Below are 23,899 nucleotides of genomic sequence, written 5' to 3' on the forward strand. Positions count from 1 at the left end.
CTTCCAATAATTATACCATATACTATGTTTTATTAATATAAAGCTACACGGGTTTGGAATAATCAAATGGCATAAATAAAAACCTCTTTGAAATATGCTTGGGAAATTACTGGTTGATGATCTAGAGATATTATAAACAAGCATATTTACTTTGTACTAAATTATATACCTAATTAAATACAGTTTAACATAACTTTACTGAAAGACCAGAGGGTAGCATAAAAATAATTGTGCGGTACCACGTAATTTTTCCCAGTAGATTAATACGGATTAATCATTTATGCAGCGATACTCCTAAATGATGCTAAGAGAAAATAAGTAAGTAAAAACTACTAATTCCAGATTTATAGTGCCATCTGTTAGGATGTTAGGAGCCCCACACCTTTCTTTAAAAAAAAATTTCAAGGTAATTACAGTAAAACAAAACATTTTCCTCCTTTATAATAAAAGTGAAGGGTGAGAGTCACAGTTACCAAGGCATAATTATTTCCTGAAAATGAAACAACTTAGAGAAAGAGAAAAAAGTATTTCCTTGATATCATGTACTTACTGCTTTTCATTTAAAAATAATTTTAGTTTTCTCTTAGTAAGAAGCTGAAGGTGTGAAAGGTATAAAATACAACCTTATCTAAAACCTTTTTAAGACAGCCCACTTAAGAGCAAAAGGCAAGAACTGTCAATGTTTGGAAGGTAAGCGGGGCAGAGCAGCTAGATGGGGACTACACAAAATATCCCATTGGAAAGTTGGGAAACATCCTGAAAAAAGGCAACTCTTCTGTACTTTTGGCAAAATACCATTTCCATACTGTGCTATTAACAATAAAAAATGAAATGATGTCCATATCATCAAGAACCAAGCGCAGCTTAAAGTTTTAATTTTAACCTACTTTAATAAAATGGACCACTATAAAAGAACATTAACTTTTAACTGAATCATTAACTTTCATTCTGCGCTAACTTGAAACAAGATAATTCTATGGACAATGAAAAATAACTTACTAACGGCTACATAAGCACATTTTGTACTTGAAACAAACTAATTGCTAGAGTTAAATTTTGTTTATAGCTTCTATCATATACTTTCAATCTGGAAGAGCCTCGGTGCCTTGGACACAAGTACAAAAAAAATTGTTTATAAAGATGTTCTATGGGCAAAGGATTTCAGTTGGGTGTGCCATAAACAGAAACAGTTCTCAACAGAGAAAAAGTAAATGATACTATTTAAAAGAAATAGTGGGAAACATTTTCTCTTCTCCAGCACATTTGTTTCAATTGCTTGTAAACTGTTTTTGACAGGACTGTTATCCTAAAAATATGTAATTGTAGTAAATATTGTAAGATAAATAATTGTAATGAATAAATCTATTTCATAGAGACAAAAGGTTATCATGTTACATGTGTTAATCAACTGAGCATTTCAAAAGTGTCTGTCTTATGCTCAACTGTTGTAAAACATAACATCTATGGGTAATTATCTCCTTAACCTTAACTTCTTTATTTAATTTTTCTCTCTCACTGTTTAATATCAACTCCTCTCACTCTTCCTTCTCACCCAATTATAAGATCGAGAGGCAGTTTGGTGTAGGTTTTCAGGTGTTCACCCAGAAACCAGAAGACTGTGAATTCTAGTCCCACCTAAGAGAAGAAAACTGGTGGGTGACTTTGGACTAATAACTCTCTTTCAGTCCAACTCATCTCAGGGAGTTTTTATGGGGAAAAGAGGAGGAGGGTGGAGTACTGGTATGTTTGCCATCCTAACCTATAACCGTGAGATAATATTTCATCACTGCTAGCCAACTGATGCAAAGCTAGTTCGCCCACTGTGGTGTACTATGGATAGCACACTTGCATGAACAAAATGAACTAGTCATCTGAGACTGCCAGGCTTCTGTGCTAAAAAGCATTGTACACTTCCCTGGCTATATACGTCAAGCGCTAAAAAAACAACAAGTATTTCATCAATCTGGAGAGGTGGACTGTAATACAGCAAAGATTGGTATCACAAATCTTGGTAAGGATTGTGTGTGCAACATTTAAAAGAATGGAAAATAAACAATACTAATATTTATGCACAGCATAAATTCATTCTACCTGAAGTACTGTGGTTCCTGGAGGCACCAAAACAGAATGACCATCAACAAAAACTTCTATCAGGTTGCTAGCTGCTGTCGAAGTGGTGCGTGCTTGAATAAAACAAAATTAGATAATTAATTATGCAGTAAGTAATAATCAATTTCTTTTAAGTATGTATCATTTATTTTATTTTATTTCAATAAATGTATATAGCCACCCATTTAAAAAGCAGCATCTCTAAGCGACTAACCATTTTTAAAGTCAAAATAAAAACCATAACCATAGCAGACACCTAATTCTCACTTACCTCAACCTCCTGAGTTTCATATCTAAGACAATAGCCATGTTGTACGGCTTTAAAACTCTGAAATACTAGCACGATTATTGCCAGTAGATCTCAGTGTAAGGGGAATGATGTACCACAGGGCAGATACTGTAACAGAAAAGGCTTACTTTGGGGGATTCACTAGACAACAGTCCCTGATCAATGGGACCCAGAGTATGCCCTTCCAGTCTGACTTAATGGGATGAGTAGAGACGAGATATCTTCGTCCCATATCTATCTGGGTTTTATAGGTCATAATCAGTACTCTTAATTGCACCCAGAAGCAAATTGAGACCCAGTGCAGTTCAGAAAGATGTGACACTGGCATAATGAGATATACCCATAATTGTCTGTGCTGCCACATTCTAGACCAATTGAAGCTTCCAGATGATTTTCAAAGTCACTCCTGTGTAGAGTAATCCTCTCAGGAAGCGACCGAGTTATAAGTGATTGTGAGCACTGCCTCCTGATTCAGGAAAAATTGGCACACAACCTGTAAGTGAAAAAACCTCTGGGACATGCCACTGTTCCGAAATTAAAAGCTGGAAAATCACTGGATCCATGGGACCCTAAAACCTAGAGTTACTCAGTCTTGCTTGCTAGGGTTGAATTAACATGTGTTCCTCTCCATCCAGGCTTTATAGCTTTTAGACATTGAGACCTATAGTTTCCATATACTCCAGCATTATCTCTTGGTTGACCCAGGGCAGAGATGTAAAGCTGGGTATTATCAACATCACATCTGGTTACCTGTGAGCAATGCTGCTGAAAGCCATCTACAGACAGTAAGGTAAATAACTTTGATGAAGACTCATGAGCTCCAGTACCAAAGTGACAAGGGGGGGGGGGAATTTCTTAAGCTCACAACAAACATAGCATTTGTAAGCTACTCAAATAGACATCTTTCCTAATTCATGGGATTGTAAGAAAGGAGAGGAAGTACAGCACAGATAGACTTGCAAAATTCTGTCAATCTTAATAAAAATAGTTTTAATCTTCTTATGGGATTGATTTCTTTGTCTGGTCTACATGGCACTAATACCATCAGAGTATCTTGGATAACCATAGCTACTCCATCACACATCCGTGGGATCTTGGCTGATGCTACATTCAAAGTCCAGAGACTCCTCCCTCTGCACCCACCCAAGCTCTCAGTAAGTCAGATCTTTAATCAACCTATTATACAAGTTATACAACATGAAAGAGATAAAATCATTTATTTATTTAATTATTTATTTAATTAAATTTTTATACCGCCCTATTCCCGAAGGACTCAGGGCGGTTTACAGGGCAGCATAAAATATAATATAAAAATAGTATAAATTAAAATAGATTAAATTACATAAGCCCAACAATTAAAACAATATTAAAAGCTAAAACCCCTTCAGTCCAGGCCTGATAGATCAAAAAACCAGGTTTTCAGATCCCGGCGAAATGAACGCAGATTGGGGGCGGTCCGAAGTTCCACCGGTAAATCATTCCAAGGGCAGGCGCGCCCACAGAGAATGCCCTCCCCCTGGGGATCACCCGCCGGCACCCTGAGAAGGCCCTCCCTGTGAGAGTGCACAGGACGATGGGAAGTTGATGCCGGCAGCAGGTGTTCCCTTAGATAATCCGGACCCAAGCCATTTAGAGCTTTATAGGTCATTACCAGCACCTTGAATCTCACCTGGAGGGCATTACCCTGAATTATAATAAATAGTAGCTTGGAAACCACTGCAATAATTTCAGCTATCTGGAAAATGATTTCAATATTCTTAATGTTTCAAAAGTAGCTATAAGCAGGTAGTAGTCCAAATTTTCGTGTGACAAGGGACTGGATCTAACATCTTGAACAAACAAATAAGTACAAATATTCAGACCAAGAATGTATGTCCAAACTAAGAAACTGAATGTATGTCTACAAACCAGTGTACACTGAGCCAGGCTTTTGAGAGTGCACATCATTACTTACTTCAAGGGAGCAACATTTTGTAATTGAATCCTAACACTACAGAGGTGCTATGATGGGCTGAGGGTTGCCAAATCCAAGAAGGGAAGCAACGATTACTTTTTGGAATCAGTCATTCTATCAGTATTTTATTTTTATTTTTTTATTTTTATTACATTTATATCCCGCCCTTCTCTGAAGACTCAGTGCGGCTTACAAGCTTAGCAGTAGCCTTCATTCTATGTATATGCCTGCTTGTTAGGGCTTTCACACATACCCCCAAGCGGCATTATTACAAAGTCATTCTATCAGTAATAGGATCCATGAAAAAATATGATATCAACAAACTCAAAAATTAAAATTAAAATAGGGAATCATCATACAGAGAATCTGAATAGAAAGTCAACTTACCGCATCCTGCAGCAGTCCAGGTAACACCAACAAGAGTCCTATGGATAGCTGGAAGTCGCAGCATAGTGCTGAAAATAAATTTTAGGAAAAGTCCTATAAGATGAAGTTCAAGCAATAGCTTTATAATTTAAAATTGTAAGAACCTAAGATTAATTCTGATTTATAATGGTAATTTTAATACCATGGAACAGATATGTGTGTATATATGTGTGTGTATATATACACACACACACACAGGTAGTCCTCAGTTTACAACCTTTCTTGGCACAGTTGTTAAATGAATCACTGCAGTTGTTAAATTAGTAACAGACTTATTAAGTGAATCTGGCTTCCCCATTGATTTTTGCTTGTCAGAAGATCGAAAAAGGTGATCACATGACCCCAGCGACACTGCGACTATCATAAATATAAGACAGCTGCCAAGCATCTAAATTTTGAACATGTGACTATAGGGATGTCGCAACAGTCATAAGTGTGAAAAACAGCCATGTTGTTTTTTTCAGCACCACTGTAACTTCAAACGGTCACTAAACTGTAGAAATACCTATAGTTGGTAAGATGGTTCAAAACAGTATTTATTGTTTTAACTTATAAAGAGAATCTTTTAAGGGTGGGGAATAATTTCAGTGTACAGTAGTGGAAACCTTTTGGGAAAAGTGTACATTTGAGGTTTGATGGCTAATAACACCACTTTTTTGGGAGCAGTACCATAAAATTATATATCAATGGAAAGATAATTTAATCAAGAAAGTAATCCAACAAAGTTTGTTCAATTATGTGTATTCTATGAAAAGTTAAAGCCAAATAACCAGGAAAAAGGAAGCACAACTTCCTTAGGTTGATACCAGGTACCTTTCCTTCATCTGATTGTGGCCAATGAGCATGAGTGTTTAGACAGCCAATCAGGTGTCATCTTGTTTTGACAATGAGCCAATCAGATCAGTTATTGATGTCATGCATTGAAGCTGAGAAGAGGACATTTGTCAGCGTGTTATGTGATCACTATCAAGTTGGTTGGATTTTTTTTGTTTTCTTTCATATGGTGAGCTTGTAAAACATAATAAAATTAAAGTAATGGTGCAGAGTTGACTGGTTGCCCAGAAAGTTATGTAAAATAGCATTATTAAGTGAACAAAGCTACAATTATAAAGAAATTAAGGAGACTCAGTCACTACAAAACCACACTGGTAAAGGCAGGAAAGATGCACAACAGCAAGTGATGATAGAAGAATTAAGAGAGTGTGCCTACGTGACAGAAGAAAATCATCTGGGTGTATACAAGGTGAAATGGCGCAATGCAATGTGAAGTTGAATGCAAAGACTGTTCAGGCCACACTGCGGGAATTTGGCCTAAAATCTAGAATTCTACGAAAAAAGCCACTTTTATCTCTCAAACAAAGGTTGAAAAGACTAAACTGGGCTAAAACCCATGTTACCTGGACAGAGGAACAATGGGACAGTGTCATTTGGAGTGATGAGACCAAGATCTCCCCGTTTGGTAGTGATGGCATAAAATACGTAAGGAGAAGAATCGGAGAAGATTTGCATCCTGATTGCATTACATGTACTGTGAAACACCCAGTGTTATGATCTGGGGTTGTATGACATCAAAAGGCGAGGGCAGAATTTGTGTGATTAATGGGAATATAAATGGCCAAAAGTATATTAATGAAATACTTGAGCCCAAACTGAAGCCTTCCACACAAGATCTTTCCCAAGACAGTGAAGCATTTATATTTCAACAGGATTCAGCTCCATGTCATGTTGCTGCTGTGTGCAAAAAGTGGTTTCAAGATACTCATATTCCACTGCTGGAATGGCCTGGGAATAGCCCAGACCTTAATCCAACTGAAAATCTATGTAGCCGACTAAAGAAACTTGTTAGTCAGAAGCAACCCAGCAATAAAACCCAGTTAATAGAAGCAATCATTCAATCTTGGTTTCGCATTATAACAGCTGCAGAACTAAAGGACTTGGCTCACTCCATGGGAAGACGTTGTAACGCCATAATTCATGCTAAGTATTAACTGACATAGTGATAATTTTTGTATATCTCATTTTTTCTACGTGTTTCATTTTTCTTCTTTATAACTGCTATTCTAATAGCAAATCCTTCATAAAAAATATTGCATTACATTCTTGATTAAATTACCTTTCCATTGATATATAATTTTATGGTACTACTCCAAAAAGAAATGGTGTTATTAGCCATCAAACCTAAAACGTACACTTTTCCCAAATGGTTTCCACAATTTTGGCCACTACTGTATATTAAAAAATCTGTGCTGGGTACTGGGAATATACATACATTAGTAGAAAGCTAGGGAAACTCAAACTCTGGTCCCAGTCACCGACACAGATTGGATCCTGCAATACATTAGTACTGATAGTCTAGATCTCCTAACAGTCAGTGGAATGCTGAAGCAAATAAGATTCTTACAATCTGGAGTCCATAGGACATAGTGCGTCATTTATGAGACTTGGCACAAGTTTATACATCATTCTTCTCCCTGAATCCCATAAGAATACTCACCAAGACAATGCAATAATGTACAGAAAGATCATACCGTGATTTACTGTCATAGCTCTTACAACCAGAAACTTCCTGGGGTATTACATATAAACAAATCATTCAAACGAGACAACCTAGTGCAACATCAGAGTAATATATTTGAGGCAAATCATTACAGGGAGGAATAAAAAAGCCTGTCTTTACTACTGCTTACTGTGTCTACACTAAAGAAGAAGAAAAATGCAAACTTCCCAAAAGCTTTAACGAGGCAAGTACACTGCAATTTTTGAGCCCACAAACAATGCAATAGTTCAAACTCTTTAACAAGACTGAGGACAGGCCCCAGTTCTTAAATAGGTAGAAACAAGATCAGTCTGTTATGAAAACATGAGAAAACAGAAACTGTCTCTTACCCCAAAATTCCTTTGAAAGTTATGTGGAGGATGTGGGAGGGGGTTGAAAGAGGTGCACAAATTTGAACTTTTATTTCACTATAAATAAGGTATAAATAAATATGGTATAAAATCATCACAGAAAGCCTTTCACAGTGACTTCACTAATCTTGCTACAATAAATCTACTTATTAGCCTATACCAGGGGTCGGCAACCTCGGCTCTTTTATGACTCGTGGACTTCAACTCCCAGAATTCCTGAGCCAGCTATGCTGGCTCAGGAATTCTGGGAGTTGAAGTCCACGAGTCATAAAAGAGCCGAGGTTGCCGACCCCTGGCCTATACCTTGGGATGTCTGCTTATCCATTTCCAACCCAGCTTAAAGAAATATATATATATATATATTAGAGAAATAATATTAATAAGCTTTTTAGCAACCTGAAGGCTGCCTAATGAACTAGGCTATAAGCATAATCTATTCTTCAGTTTTGCCAGTCATTATATTTACAATGAAAATCTTTATATAGATTTTTAAAAATAAATTACAGTGAAAATCTGAAACTATTCTCGCACGTCATATTTAACCTCAATATCTTTTTGTATTTTTCCCACTTCACTGTGTATTTTTATAATACTGACTCTGACCTAAAGTGGAAGTTGAGGTCTTCAATTATACCAATTTAGAGAATAAAAAGAGTTAAACAGAATGCAAAAGAAGAGAAAGAATGCAAAGAACTAAACTTAAATGTAAATCAATTTAAATATAAGAATCACTAGCCAGGAAACTTCAGTTATTTAAGCCACAATTTATTCATTTATCAAGAATTCTATAATCACTGTTTTACTTATTTTAGTTATTTGATATAATTTTAATTTTCTTTAGAATTAAGAAATGTAATAAGAAAATAATGCAGATTTCATTTTTACAACATAAAATCTTAAGAATAGTGCTGCTACCCCAAGCTGAGGCCAATCTTAATCCAGGAGTTTATTTTTCACAATGGCCAACTTCAACTTACTATACTGGTCTTCTTACAAATTATATACGCCTAAATTAGGAAGTTTTTTAAAAGAAAAAATCCAGTCAAACCACTTCTGTCACACTGCCAATATAACTTGCCCATATCCTTTTCACAGCCTGTCTTCTGTTATACATATAACAGAATATTCATATTTCATATCTCACTCTTTCTTTGAGAATCTTTTCAATATTTTACAACAGAATTTTCTCAGTCTTTCCCGAAGTGTCAGCCTGAAGGTTCCTGAAGGTTTCTTAACATTTTGGAACTAGTTTGTCACTGCCTTCTCTCTAACACTGAAAAAAAGTCACTGGCCAAAAGGCACCCATCTAGCTTTGTGCCTGAAGTGGGAATAGAATTCCCAGTCTCCTGGTTCCTAGCATGGTGCCTTAACCAGTACTCAAACTGGTTCTCCATATATGCATATACATACATAACACATACAAACTCAGTCCTGAGCATTCCTAAGTAAACTTCCTAAGTAAACTTCGTGGTGGGACACAGGGTGGATTTGATTTAAATCAAGTCGATTTAAATCACAATTTAAATCACTAGTAAAAAGGCTTGATTTAAATCAACTCAATTTAAATCATAATTTTTAAAGAGCAACTGTCATCTCTGTCCTGCAGCGGCTCTTCCTCTGACCCACTGTTGACTCACCGACAGTCTCACTCACTTTAATGGGATGGCTGGTGATACCACAGTGACACAACAAGATGAGGGACATGGCAGGCAGCTGGAGAGTGAATGCCCGCTAACAGACGCTGCCATGATGGATCTAAAATGACAGGTGCTCTTTAAATGTAAGGACTCATTCTTGCTGGTAGTTAGAATCTTTAACATTATTTCCAAACAAAATGAAGGTTTCCTATTTAGAATAATAATCTGTCAGGTTAGTAAAACAGCAATATCAGAACCAACTTTAGGTTAATAGGTTAATCACACATAGTTGGAAAACTACTCAAATTCTTTAATTTAATTAAAACACTTAGAGCCTGGTACAGATGCATTTCTCTTCAAACAATCATACAGTTTGTAGTGTACATAGATTTACAAAACAATGGGATAAAGGAATATTACTGAACTTTGTTTTATGATTTATCCCATGGTTACTGTGAAATTGTGTGAATGCATCAATGCAGTGCATGTTATCTCAGCTTGCAGAGCCTGGATTCATTGAATGAGTTTACCAAAAATGTAAATACTGCAGAATATACACCCTCATGCTACATAACTAAGCTCCATTTCATGCTGAATAAACTAAATTATTAATGTATCTTAAATAGAAAACTGTATTTAGATTTTTACTCCTAAAGCATTTTATTAAAATAAATTTGATAAAAATCAAAAGAATCCACTTAAATAAAAAAAATCAGATTTTTATACACACACACACACACACACACACACACACACACACACACACATACATATATATATATATATATATATATATATATATATATATATATATATATATATATAAAATTATTATCCACCCTGGTGAAACATGGGCAACAGTACAGCGGCTTGCAAAATATTTGTTAGAATAGACATCCTAGCTTGTACATTATAATGTAAGCATGTTGGGGTAAAATTGGTTTTTGATTGTTTTTGTGGCCAATAGGCCAAAATGTATCCAAAATGAACGATAAGGACACAATACCAAGGCTACTAGCACAGAATGTTATGAGGTATGGCTAGAGACAAGGATATGAATTCCTACAATTATGGCCATTCATTCAGAGTGTATGAAGTTACAACAAGCACTGGAGGTTATGACCAGTCCTCAGAATTCCAGATACCTTAGCTCCCTGCCGCCACAATTGCGATCTGGGTTATTGGCAATGGTTCACACAAGTGCCCCACAATCACCATTTGCAAACTTCCATGCTGGTTTTCCCAGAAAGAAATGGGAAGTGAGCAAGTCACTGAGGTAAGTCTCCCACACATACCCTCCCCCAGCCCGTCTATGCTCGTGCCATGCATGTCACACCTCCGGACCTGTATGGTGCCTCTCACATAACACCTCACATCCTCCCTACCCCACACAGTGCCTGCCTATTGCACATCCTTCCTGACCAATTCCCTCTTGCACACCTCCTCATATCCTCCCCAACCTGTATGGCACTCCTCATGCACCTGCATGGTGTATCTTATGCACGTTTGTACACCCTCCAACCCCCACTACAGCTTAAAGATTAGGAACATTTCACAGGGACAACAAATTTAATATTTTTTGCTACAATATTTGATTTTACATTCTTGCCTATCTTAAATATTGGTATGTACATGACAGAACCAGGAGCATATTACTCAACCTCCTAAGGACATGGTCTAATCAATCTCATAAAGAACAAAAATGGGTTCTGCTCATTTTTTGTTTGATTTTTTATTCATCTCCCTCATCCTTTCTTTCTCATTCAGATATATCACAGGACTTCCCTTGTCTCTGCACTTTTAGATAAATCAATTGCCAAATTTCTTTTTCATTTCCATATTAACAAGCAGATAAAAATGAAAACCTCCCAAACAGACTGAACTCCTGATGCACATATCTGTTATCTTGGCAACAATATTGTAAGTGGTTTACTGCTGTCTTAGTGCCTGTTCCCTACTGTGATACTCAAAAGCAAAGTTATCTCTATGATCAACATTCATTGTTTTAAATAAAATATCCCTTTCCAAGCATATCAAGAAATGTGGATGAACACAACAGTCCAGGCTGAGAGAATACACTACACAAATAATGTTGAATAGTTAGCTGTAATCGTTTTTATACAGCTTATAGCACCCACTGTATTTTACACATCACAACTTTTTAATAATAGCAAGTATTGTGTGAGCATATGTAGTTAAAATACACTAGAAGCCAAATAATGATTTTAAGATTGCCCCATGAAGAACTAAATAGCTAAAACTTTCATAGCAATATTCTTTAGATCACAATTAATTTATAGACTGCAGCTCAATGTTTTATATGGGTATGGTTATATGATTTGATGGTTTAAAAGCTACAGTTGTTCTGCCACACTGAACCAAAAATCTTAAATCTAAATTTCTATTCAGAGATACATTTTTTATCCACAACCATGTCCTCAGAATTTCTAAATTTTAAGAATCGGAAACTCGTGAGCTCAAGCAAGCAAGAGAAGGCATCCAGATTTTTAACAAGTCGGGGGAACTGAGTATTTATGGCAATTGATTTTGTTTACAACTTTTATAAAATACAAGGAACTTTAAACATGTTTATTAACATAAGCAATATCTATAGCAGACATGTCAAACACAAGGCCCGGGGGCCACATGCGGCCCGCGAAGTGGTCTCATGTGGCCCGCGAAGCCATCCTGGAAACAGGGAGGGAACGGCCCCCACTGCCTTGGCCCTGGCCCAGAGACCCTCCTTCTGCCAGAGACCCCCAGATCTGCCCCACTCCCGCCCAGGCCCCCATAGGCACCCTTGATGCGAACGATGTAGAGCTGGCCACGCCCACCCAGTAGGCCATACGCACTCTAGCCACGCCCACCCAGTAGGCCATGCCCACCCTGGCCATACCCCCCCACAGCCCCCTGAGGGCAACCGCAATGCTGATGCGGCCCTCAATGAAATTGAGTTTGACACCCCTGATCTATAGTTTCGATTCAAACAGCATTAGACGCAGTTTAATTAAATGGCTCCCCTTTCAAGCTTCTGTTCTATTGAAAAGTGTAAGAAAACCTTTGTAATTGTTACTTAAGAAACACAATAGGACTTGTTACTCGGTGGCAATTAGTATGAACATATCCATAGAAGAATTATTCCAAATTAGTAAATCTAAGTCCTGAGCAAGTCCCATAAGCACTGCCAATAAACATTTCTAATGGAAAGAAAGAGGGCTGAGCCTGCTTGTCAACAGATTGCAGCACACTTCCGGGGGCAACAGGATGCCCTGCAATCCTAGATACCGACATACGGTCAACAGTCCAGCAACCTCTGTGCAAATGAAATCAACCCTGGTTTTAAAAGCTGCAGCATTCAGGAGTCAGGGCGATAACATTTGTGATCGCGAATCGGAAGACGCTAAAACCCGAATCTAATTAAAATATTAACAAACGCGACAAAGATGGCACGGTGTCTCTCGCACTACTAGCTGGTTTAAAGATATAAAAAGCGCTTCTGTAACATTCGGGGAGGGGGATTTCAATGGAAGCCTTAAGCTAGATTGCTGAATATGTATGGTGTTTTGTTTGTTTGTTTTTTTTAAAAAAAACAACCCCAAGATATTAAACCAGGGGTCTTCAAACTTGGCCCTTCCACAAGTCATAAAAGGGGTCTTCAAACTTGGCCCTTTTATGACTTGTGGACTTCAACTCCCAGAATTCCTCAGCCAGCTTTGCTGGCTGAGGAATTCTGGGAGTTGAAGTCCACAAGTCATAAAAGGGCCAAGTTTGAAGACCCCTGTATTAAACTGATTCGTAGACTTTGGCCCTGCAATACAACACGTACTGAACTAACACGTCAGACGGAGGCTTATAGGAATTGAAGTGTGCTTGCCCAGCCCCGCGACCACTCCGTCCTTTGACACGTCCTGCTGTTCTAGCCCTCTTGTTCCTGCGCGCTCCCAGAGGGAATCCTTGCCACGTGATGATAACACTTCATACGCGCTTAGGACTCTGGTTTGCACCGAAAAGTCCTTAAAGGGGCCATTGCGTTTACAGACCAATGGAGGAGGAGGAGGAGGAGGAGGAGGAGGAGGAGGAGGGTCATGCAGGTGAGCAGAAGGATGGAATTCTCCACTGACAGCAGGAGGGGCAGCAAAAAGAAGGGAGGGGGGAGCCCAGAAGACCCCTTGGGGTGGTCGACCTCGGTCAAGGGCAGGGGTCTTCAAACTTGGCCCTTTTATGACTTGTGGACTTCAACTCCCAGAATTCCTCAGCCAGCTTTGCTGGCTGAGGAATTCTGGGAGTTGAAGTCCACAAGTCATAAAAGGGCCAAGTTTGAAGACCCCTGGTCAAGGGCGTCCCCATCCCAGGCAAGCCCCTTCCACTTTCTTCTTCTCGGCGCCAGGAAGAAGCCCCCCCCCCCATGAAGGGACTGCCTTCTCGCTCGACCAACCGCCCGCCACCTTCCCCTTGTTTACCTCCTCGGCCGGGGGAGGCTCCTCGACCTCAAAACAAGAACTCCGCTCGAACGCTCTCTTCGGTAAAATATGATGGCGGCGGCCTCGGCAATTTCCGCGAGACGCTCGGTAATTTCCGGCCGCCGGGAAAAGCCCTGCCGGAAAACGCGCGCGACTTTCTCTGGGAGGGCAGAGAGAGAGAAAAAAACGAGGGGCCTGCGCGGCGGAAGGATACCTATCTCTACGAAGGGCGGAAGGATCCGTCGCGGTCTCTATATAAGCTCCGCAGAGAAGGCGCCCGTTCTCTTTGGGACGGCTTGTCGCCGGCTGGAGGTTTTCCTTGCTCTCCGTTGCAGCTGGCACTTCGGCGCCATCATGGGATTCGGGGACCTGAAATCTCCCGCCGGGTTGCAGCTCCTGAACTCCTTCTTGGCAGATAAAAGTTACATCGAGGGGTGAGGGGCCCAGACAGCAGCAGCTTGCTCGCGTCTCGCCCTTCTGTGCGTCCCTGGGTGGGAACCTTTGGGAAAAGCGTTTCTTTCTCCGCTCGCTCTCGGCGTTGTAGGCCCAGGCAGCCTTCGGTTGACGCGGTTTCCCGAGTCAAGTTGGGGAGGGTCCTGCGGTGAGGCCTGGCTCTGAGCTTTAATAGCGCCATGCGATCAAGTGAAGAGCCGGCCTTTCTTTTTACACCCGTTTATAAATATATAAACAAAGCCCCGGCTTTGTGGAACCAACTGCCGGTGGAGCTCCGGACGGCATCGGACCTCCGAACTTTCCCTCGTGGCCTGAAGACCCATTTGTTTGAATTGGCCGGTCTGGCCTGACGGGGGAGTTGGGTTTAAATTGTCATTTTAGATTGTATTATTGTTTTTTAATTGGGCACTGATTTAATCTTTGTTTTAACTTTTGTATAGTATTGTATTTTTATTTATATGCCCTGTGAACCGCCCTGAGTCCCCCGGGAGAAGGGCGGTATATAAATTAAATAAAACATAAACAAACATATATATATATATATATATATATATATATATATATATATATATATATATATATATATATATATATATATATATCGAAGGCAGGGAGCAGAATTGCATTATAACGAATTTAACATTCTCATCATCCCTGGAACGTTCAACATTGTTTTAATCTACCTTATTTTGGTTTGGTTTTTCCAAAACCATAGGCGGTTCTTATTTTACGGCAGGGAACTTGCTAGGTCTAGGACAGGGGTAGGCAACCTTGGCTCTTTTAGGACTCATGGACTTCAACTCCCAGAATTCCTGAGCCAGCTATGCTGGCTCAGGAATTCTGGGAGTTGAAGTCCATGAGTCCTAAAAGAGCCAAGGTTGCCTACCCCTGGTCTAGGAGAATGAATTGGTTAATAAAAAAAACTGGCCGTCAGGGATTTGAATCAAAACCTTTTGCAGCTCAAAAGTTTTACAGCAGATGTTGTGGGTCTATTTTTTATAAATGAGCTTATGTTGGAAGTGAACTTTGCAATTAACTGTTTTAATTATAACTAGTGAAACACTATGGAATGAAGGGAAAAATTGAAACTAGTCTGAGCCTGAGTTGTCAATGGCATGGAACAATTTTTATTGGGGGTTAATTGGTAGATTTAATACACATACACACCCTAGGTATGGTCAGATGAAATGAAGTTGCAACTTCCAATTGTTGCTTTTAACAAGGACTTCCCCTCCTCTTTTCTTGTAAATCCATCTACTTCAGTATGAAGATACTTTATGGCTGTGGTCAGTCCCTCTTACTAAAGAACCAGACCTAAAGGTTACAATCTAACCCCAGGACTGGATTGCTCTATTCAAAGCTTAGTGAACTGGATATAAAAAGGAAAGGTCTGCTAATTCCCATCAGACAGTTGCATCAGAAGAGCCACCTAGTGTCAATCATTAACAAGTTCAGCACCCTTTAATTTTCCTAAAGGTGAAAGTTGCAAAGCAACCATAGAATCCATACTATTGGTGTTTAATTTATAGTAATTATGGTACTTAACTGGTAAATTAAAATGGCTTTGCTAATTAAAATTCATGGTTACATTACTTTTCCTGTAGGTATGTTCCATCACAGGCAGATGTTGCTGTATTTGAAGCACTTGGTTCATCCCCTTCTCCTGAGTTACACCATGCCCTCCGCTGGTACAATCACATTAGATCTTATGAGAAACAAAAAGCAAGGTGAGACTCATTTGTGCTATTTGCATTTCTGTTTCTGGTCTTCCTACAGTTTGTGTTTCAGATGAAGCTTACAGAGATATAAAATATTCTTTGCATAGGGAACTGCCAAGGATGGCCCATGTTTCTAAAAACATGCATGTTGGATTGTTCTGGTCTAGCACAGAACACCAGGGCTATTTTAATCCAAGCAGAAGTAGTTTGGGGGAGGAATGGGGAAAAGACCAGGGATGTTGGTGGCTAAGGGGAGGGAGAGAAGAGAAGACTTGAGAAGATGGGGCTTCCCTGGAGTATATCATGCTGAGATTGTGACAAGGGAGAAAAGGCATTGGAAGATTGGGGGTGAGCCTCTGACATAAGAGGCTATATGTTGCCCATCTTCTATCAAAAATGATTCTGGGTGGGGGAAGGCACTGGAAATGGAGAGTCCCAAGCACAGAAAGCATTGTGCATGAACCTTGCCTGCATGCTCAACTGAATATATTTTACTCAGAACTACCAAAATAAAATTCAAACATTTCCCTCTTTTGTACCACATTCACAGTACAGTGGCCAGTAATATAAAGTTCTCCATTCTGTATTTCTAAGAAAGTAAGATTGTTATAACTGGGTCATTTTAAATTTGTAATTCACTTTTCCTGATGAATGCCATTGAATAAATAAGTTGGAAGGGACCTTGGAGGTCATCTAGTCCAACCCCCTGCTAAGGCAGGAAACCCTATACCATTTCAGACAAATGGCTGTCCAGTCTCTTCTTAAAAACTTCCAGTGTTGGAGCATTCATTATAGACCTACAGGTAGTCCTCAATTTACCACTATTGAGATCAGAATTTCTGTTGTAAGTATTTGCTGTCATAAATCATCACATGACTCAGCTTTACAACTATTTTTCCAGTGGTTGTAAATTGAATCACTCGTAAGTATGAATCCAACTTAACTTGCCAAAAAAACCAGCAAAAAACATCAGTCATAATTGCAAGGTGGTTGCCAAGTGCCTGAATTGCAATCACGATTGCAGGAATGGGTTGACAGTTGTAAGTTCAAATTTAGATCATAACTGACTTTTTGGAGACTGTTATTAATCAAATGGTTGTAAGTCAAGGAGTACCTATACAAGAGATGGGGTGTTTACATTTTAAAACCAGAAGCTTTCATGGTCCACATAGTCTAAATCTGATCCAAGCAGATTTAGAAAATTCCCAATTTAAGAAATTATTTAATCTGATTTAATATTCGTGTATTGTTAAAAAAATGTCTGAAGACACTTAATGGCATTGTTAGCTAAATCATTGACAGCAAGTCTCCCTCACTGATGCTCAGACCTATGCTGGAGATATATTATATAAGTAACCATTTAAATTGCAATTTGCCTGCAGGACATCAGGTGCCTATGAAGTTGGCATCTAACGTCTTACCTTTGATATTTCAGTATAGTTAAGGACAGCTGTTAATTGGTTGGCAAAGGAAAGCTGCACTTCTACAGCTTTATTCTGGACTATACTGAAGTAATAGGAATGTAGGGTCAACAATTAAATGCTATCTGTTTTCTAGTCTGCCTGGTGTGAAGAAAGCTTTGGGAAAATATGGCCCTGCAGATGTTGAAGACAGCACGGGCACTGGTGGAGATAACAAAGATGATGATGACATTGACCTTTTTGGTTCTGATGAAGATGAGGTAGCCCAAACGTCTTCCTATTAATTCTGTGTGGGGCTTAGATAAATAGCAGCATGAACTTAATTGAATTATGTAATAAAGGTTAAACAGTTAAGACACTGTGAAACACTACAATACTGCCCAATTGGGCTAGTTTGCACTTCTCAGAATTGTAATGGAATATATTTAGCTTCTCAGTGTATTTCAATGTTTCTACAGAGGTTGCTCAGCTTGATATTTTCTGTTTGTCAGAATCACATCTAATTCTAATTAATATCAGCCCCATGTGTGAAGCAAGGTACACAGTTGATTTTAAATTCTGTTCAGTTGGTGGTCTGAAGGAGGAACAATTATGTGTAAAATCTATTGTATAGATCATTTTAAATAAGCAAACCCTACTCCCTACTGGCACTGATGATGTTACCTACTTTGGTAATGAAGCCTCTGCAGGAAAACAGACAAGCTCAGAGAGTACAAAGGACTGCACAGTTAAAAATACTCTCCTCTATAGAAGGATCATTCTCTTTATTTATTTATTATTTGTGTGTGTGTGTGTGTGTGTGTGTGTGTGTGTGTACACACACACACACACACACTTTCATTGTTTTATCAATGTATAAAATACAAAGGAAAATAAAAATAGCAAATTAAGAGAAGAAAAGGCTTTGACCTCCAGCTCTTTTTAGCACAGTACAAGATAACATTACAACCTCAAATTTTTACTGTTAAACATTAGTCTATAATTAACCATTTCTATCACAACAAATCTGTCTGCAAAACCAGTTTCTTTTTTTTTCATCACAAGCACAAAATCCAGAAGTGATAGCCAAATAAAAAACAAATTCATTGTGTTCTCTGATTTTTTAACCTTAAAAGGGAAAAATATTTTTTTATCCATTTTAAAACATTTCTAAAATTAAAACATTCTAATACATCTTTTTTTAACTTCCTCTTAGCAAACATATTTTAAAGTTCACTTAGTTATTCCAACTAACTCCAGTTAACTCATTAAATTTGGATCACTCCAAATTTTCCTCATAAAATGTTTTTTTATATACATCCTTTTTAAAACTAGGTTTTTCTTTAAGCTAATACATCTTTTTAAACTTCAGATTAAGACTTTCAATTACAAATATCAAACCGATGAAAAATCCATCTTAATACCAACTGACTTACTAAGTTTAAATCACTCCTAGCTTGTCTTCATGGAATAAAATCTTCTCTGGAATGTTTGTCAAGTAGTTATAAGCTTCTCTTTTTCTCAAGGATTTCGCAACCTTCTTAATATCCATGAGGAAAAAGTCTCAAAGTTGTCCTTTTAAAAGTTGCAAATTTTCTTTTTGCACATATTTTTATCTCTGATGTAGTTTGAGTAGTCTTTTTAACATCCTTGGGGCATAGCTGTTCTATGAACTGATGGATTTTATTTAAAGATTTTTCAAACATATCTCTAATAATTTGCTCCTCCCATTTCTTAACTCTCTAATCAAAGAGTAGCTTTTTTGTAAGTCACTTAAGAACTGCTGACCAATCAGGAATCATAAAAATCAGAAAGTTTTAGTCACCCAGAACAAAGACCAAGCTACAAATTACTAAAAATATTAAACTGCAACCACAACTTTCTGTCCTTAACGATAGTCCATACTTTCTTATTTTATCTTACCTTAGCAGCCTCCTTCCTTGTTTAACAAGAAGAAATCCCCAAAATGGCATAGATCAGGGGTCCCCAATCTCCGGTCCGTGGACCAGTACCGGGCCACGGCATGCCAGCAACTGGTCTGCACAAACAAGCAAAGCCCCGCAGGCAGCACACAAAACCACGCCCCCTCTGGTCCGCAGAAAAATCTACATGTAACCAGTCCCTGGTGCCCAAAAGGTTGGGGACCTCTGGCGTAGATTTTCAAAAAGGAATAACAGACTGTAGCTAAAGAGAGCCTCTTTTAGCTTAATAAAGATTAATAATCTTTAAAATGGTTAAGAAATGAAAGGCACCACTTACTGTCCGTTTGAAAAATAAATTTCAAAACAGCTGCTTCAACAATAAATTGCAGCCCTCCCCCCTCCCCCGCATCCCCCCTCCCCCAGCTTTCAGCACACTCCTGAAGCTTCTTGCAGATCTTAGCTGTATTGGAGGATCTTGAGGGATAATTCCAAGACTTCCTTCCCTGGGCGTGTCGTTCAGTTGGCCATCTTTTCACCGGAAGTCCCCCAGAAGGGTCGTTCTTTTGACAGCCTTAGATTTGCTGTCAACATGAAATTCTGCAGGGATGATGTGTGAGTAATAAAAATGTTTCTCTTCAAGAGCCAAATGGCTCCTAATAACTACCTTAGCTATTTAGAAAAAAAAATGTGACTTTTTCATGCTACAATTGAAGCCATGGCCAATATAAATTATCTCACATAACTCAAGATTTTTTTTTTCTAAGCAGCATGAGCCCCCAATAGAGCCAAGTCATTCCTTCACTTAGAGTGAGGGCACTGGAGCAAAATGGACACTTGGTTTGGTGACATGATGAATAAAACCAAATCACCATCTTTCGTCTGAAATTATGATGATTTGTTTTTCTGAAAGATCCAATTGAGTTTGAGCTTGATAAGGAAAAAATTGCTTTATTTTATTTAACTTTGTTTTTCATTTCTTCAGGAAAGTGAAGAAGCAAAAAAGTTAAGGGAAGAGCGGCTTGCTCAATATGAATCAAAGAAGGCAAAAAGTAAGTTGTCAGCCCTTCAGCACTCTAAATTTACTCAATTATTTCCTAGACTAACCATAGTCTGTCTCAGGTCACTGTGTGTAAGTATTACAGACATCTTTCTCATAGGTATTGCTTTGATTTAAAAATCATTACAGTTCAAGTGTCTGAATACAGGTGAAGATAAATTCTCAGGGCTCTAGAAATAGTACAGCGTCTTAAATTATGTATTCTTCTGTCATTGTGAAATACTGATTTCTCCTCATAGCAAATATGATTCCACAGGTACTGGCCTGAAACTGTTCTGTGCTGTAGCAGTTGCAGTATTCCAACTGTGGGAAAATAGCCGTTACGCTTGCAGAATGCTCCTTTTCCAACCAGGAGAAGAGCGTTTCAGTGTAACGAACAATATATCTTGTATTCTTCTCCCATGCAGATTAAATTTAATCTTATTTTGCAGTTTAGAAGTTTTACACATTTAGTGTGTGATGCTTTCAGCTTTTTTTCTAAGTAGAAACAACATTTTTTTTGAGTACTATCACTAGGTTATAAGGAAATTCGTTACAATGCAGTTGCTATGATGATGTTAACCCATTCAGTCATGTCCGACTCTTGGCAATTCCATGGACCAAGTCTCCACATCTTCCAATCTTGCACTGCCACTTTGGCAGTTGCTATAACTTCCTGAAATTATGTAAAACAACCTGTTTTTATTGTGTTATTCTTTGGTTTCTCTAGAACCAGCACTGGTTGCCAAGTCATCCATTTTATTAGATGTAAAACCTTGGGACGATGAAACAGACATGGCCAAATTGGAGGAATGTGTCCGAAGCATTCAGGCTGATGGCTTAGTGTGGGGATCCTGTAAGTAACTGGCTGGAGATAGAAAACTTACAGCTTATTACTTTTAGAATACACTTCACATACATAAGATCTGTGTATAGTTGAATTGCTTCTTAAATCATGTCCCCAAAAGTTTATAGAGTTTATTGTTTCCATTTCAGAAAATAATGGGCTGTTTGTTGAGAACTTCCAATGGTAAAAAGCTAGGGGCGATCAAATTTCTTAATGAGTACCCCAAAATGGAATTTTGGCTGTGTTGTGGACTAACGATAGTAACAGCATTTAGACTTCTATACCACCCCATAGTGCTTCGTAGCGCTCTCTGGGTTGTTTACAATGTCAGCATTATTTGCATATTGTCCCTAACAGTCTGGGCCCTCATTTTACTGACCTTGGAAGGATGGAAGGCTGAGCTAACCTTGAGTCTCGTCAGGATTGAACTGAGGCTGTGGGGAGGGCTTGCCTGCAATATTGCATTCTAAGTTTTGCACCACCAGGATTCCTCCATTAGATCATTGAATTCTGATGGCCTATATAATTTACCTCATCACATCCTCTGTTTAAGAATCTGAGATGCATATAGAGGTATATTTGTACAAGGCATATATCCATTGACACAGAAACAGCTTTTTAAATTTACCAAACTTCCCCTAACTCCTTGCAAACAACGTCATTTGCACATTACCTTAAATTTGGTTTATTACTTATTGCTGCTCCTGCATATGATAGTCTTCAATGCACTTAGGTAATTTTCCTTATTCAAACCTTTCAATAAGGATAGGTTTACTACAACATTTGAAACTTAAATGATGAATATTGTAGGACAAAAGTTGTGTCCTTACAACATTCATTATTTATAGCAATAAATTATGTCTTGCCATAAATCAGGAGTTTGGTGGCACTTTTCCAGAGTAACACATTTTATTAAAAGACATCACTAAAGAGTGTGCTACTAGAAACCTCCTATAAAACAATGAATGGGAGGGGCTTTTAAATTCACTTCTTAGCTGCTATTCTTCAGGGGGAGTTCCTGTATTAGAGGACCTGTAATTCAAGTTCCTGAATGCTTGCTTCTACACGTTATCCACACTGAATATCTACTGGGATAAACACATAGAGTAGATTATCAATTTTAACAGTTGTTTTATTATCTTTCTAGCCAAACTAGTTCCGGTCGGTTATGGAATAAAGAAACTTCAAATTCAGTGTGTAGTTGAAGATGATAAAGTTGGAACTGATATGTTGGAAGAGAAGATCACTGCATTTGAAGATTATGTACAATCAATGGATGTGGCAGCTTTCAACAAAATTTAAGTTGTAGCTTCAAGAATAAAACTATTGCAGCAGAAATGTTGTGATTTGTTCTCTTCAGCTCTTTGACTTAAAAATCAACTTTACAATTGAAGTTTGTAGGTTCAAAGGAAATACTGTAATTTGAATTCTTCGGTTCAGAGACAGAAGGTGATTCTACCATAGTCCCACTCTTACCATGCAGAGAAATTCCAAGTTGTGATTTTACACTGGTGAACCAAATCCCCTCTAATTAATTGAATAGTTCTTTACCTCACATAGTGGGTTGCTCTGACATTTAAAACACTGAAATGGAGGAGTTTAAAAGGCTAGATGGGTAAACAGCAGAGAATGGCTTATTTCATAAGATTCCCCTCAAACGTAATGGTGTTACGTGTGAATCACCTAAGGAGAATTCACTTAAACCCATCATACACTATAAACAAATGGATCATCAGATAAATCAACCCAGAGTTCTTACTCAAGGCAAAAATACCTTCGGTTCATAGACAAATGTTGGATGAGATGCCAAAAAGTAGTACGGTAGTATAACATTGGTCTATCTGACCTATTGAATATGTCGAATGCATTCTTTGAATGATCTTGGATCCCATTAATATTGAGATCTCAAATGCCTTTTCTGTATGTAATTAACGTGTTGTTATCTTCATTGTCACTCTGAAAGCTCCATAATTGACACAGTTCACATGAACACCTCAGCCCTACAAGTTATCAGTGTAATCATCTTCCACCAAATTCTATGTTGATGTTAGAGTTTTTTGCTTGGAATGCATTTGAAAAATTAATGGAACGGTGTTTGGTTGGCTGCTTCTGCTTTTTCAGTGGTGTTCACCTTAGTCTTTTGAGCATTGCATCCACTTATGTCTATTCATGGAGCCTTTGGAAGGCTTCTTTTTTGAGGTCTTCACTAGTTTGTTTCCTAATCTTAGGGATGTATGCTCTTTTGGATCCTGCTGAAGCAGCCTGTGGTATCCTTTGGTGAAAAGGTTATGTTTGAAAATTGCTTTGAGATCTGTTTACTGCATTTATTCAAGTCTACCCTTTTGGCACTGAGTACAAAAGGGATTGTTTTCTGAGCAAAGATGCAAGTATGACTCAAGATTACTTTGTTCTGTTAATGTACTTTACATCTAAGATGTAAATGTTGGAATCCAGACAGGTAAGGATTGATTTGAATTTGGTCCTTGTTTGCACCTCAGTCCTGGGCAGCATCTCTCTCCCTCCCCCCAATGCAGAAAATCTGCACTGCAGATGAACCTTAGAGTGAAGGAAAAATCCATGTTCCTTATTCTTGGGGTAAGGTTGGGCCTAGGCAAAAGATTCTGGAACAGTTTTAAAAGCAACTTAATGGACTGACAGGAATTGAATACTTTCTGCCCAGATATCCTAGTGCTCTAGAGGATGTAACTGATTGGAAAGTATTTTTCTCTCTTCTGAAAAAG

The 23,899-nt window shown here is 38.3% G+C and overlaps 2 protein-coding genes across 6 annotated transcripts in view; one reads left to right on the forward strand and one right to left on the reverse strand.

The window, feature by feature from the left end:
• NDUFS1 (NADH:ubiquinone oxidoreductase core subunit S1) overlaps positions 1-13,939 on the reverse strand; it is a 42,987-nt gene extending 29,048 nt beyond the window's left edge. For 4 of the 5 annotated variants that reach the window (XM_083348187.1, XM_083348190.1, XM_083348189.1 and 1 more), the window contains exons 1-3: positions 13,783-13,939; positions 4,740-4,807; positions 2,092-2,183 (exon numbers count right to left, since the gene is read on the reverse strand). In XM_083348187.1, the coding sequence (XP_083204313.1) occupies positions 2,092-2,183; positions 4,740-4,803 (156 nt within the window). In that variant the 5' untranslated portion in view covers positions 4,804-4,807; positions 13,783-13,939. Of the gene's footprint in view, positions 1-2,091; positions 2,184-4,739; positions 4,808-7,664; positions 7,732-13,782 lie in introns of those variants that run through there. The other variant, XM_083348188.1, reaches the window with a different exon arrangement.
• A 27-nt stretch (positions 13,940-13,966) lies between these two features.
• EEF1B2 (eukaryotic translation elongation factor 1 beta 2) lies at positions 13,967-22,496 on the forward strand. The gene is made up of 6 exons (XM_083348193.1): positions 13,967-14,216; positions 15,840-15,962; positions 17,511-17,634; positions 20,258-20,324; positions 21,042-21,167; positions 22,306-22,496. The coding sequence occupies exons 1-6, from the start codon at positions 14,137-14,139 to the stop codon at positions 22,458-22,460; spliced, it is 675 nt and encodes a 224-aa protein (XP_083204319.1). The 5' UTR covers positions 13,967-14,136; the 3' UTR covers positions 22,461-22,496.
• The last annotated feature ends 1,403 nt before the right edge of the window (positions 22,497-23,899 follow it).

This window comes from Vipera ursinii (genome assembly GCF_947247035.1).
Source record: "Vipera ursinii genome assembly, chromosome: 1".
NCBI lineage: Eukaryota > Metazoa > Chordata > Lepidosauria > Squamata > Viperidae > Vipera > Vipera ursinii.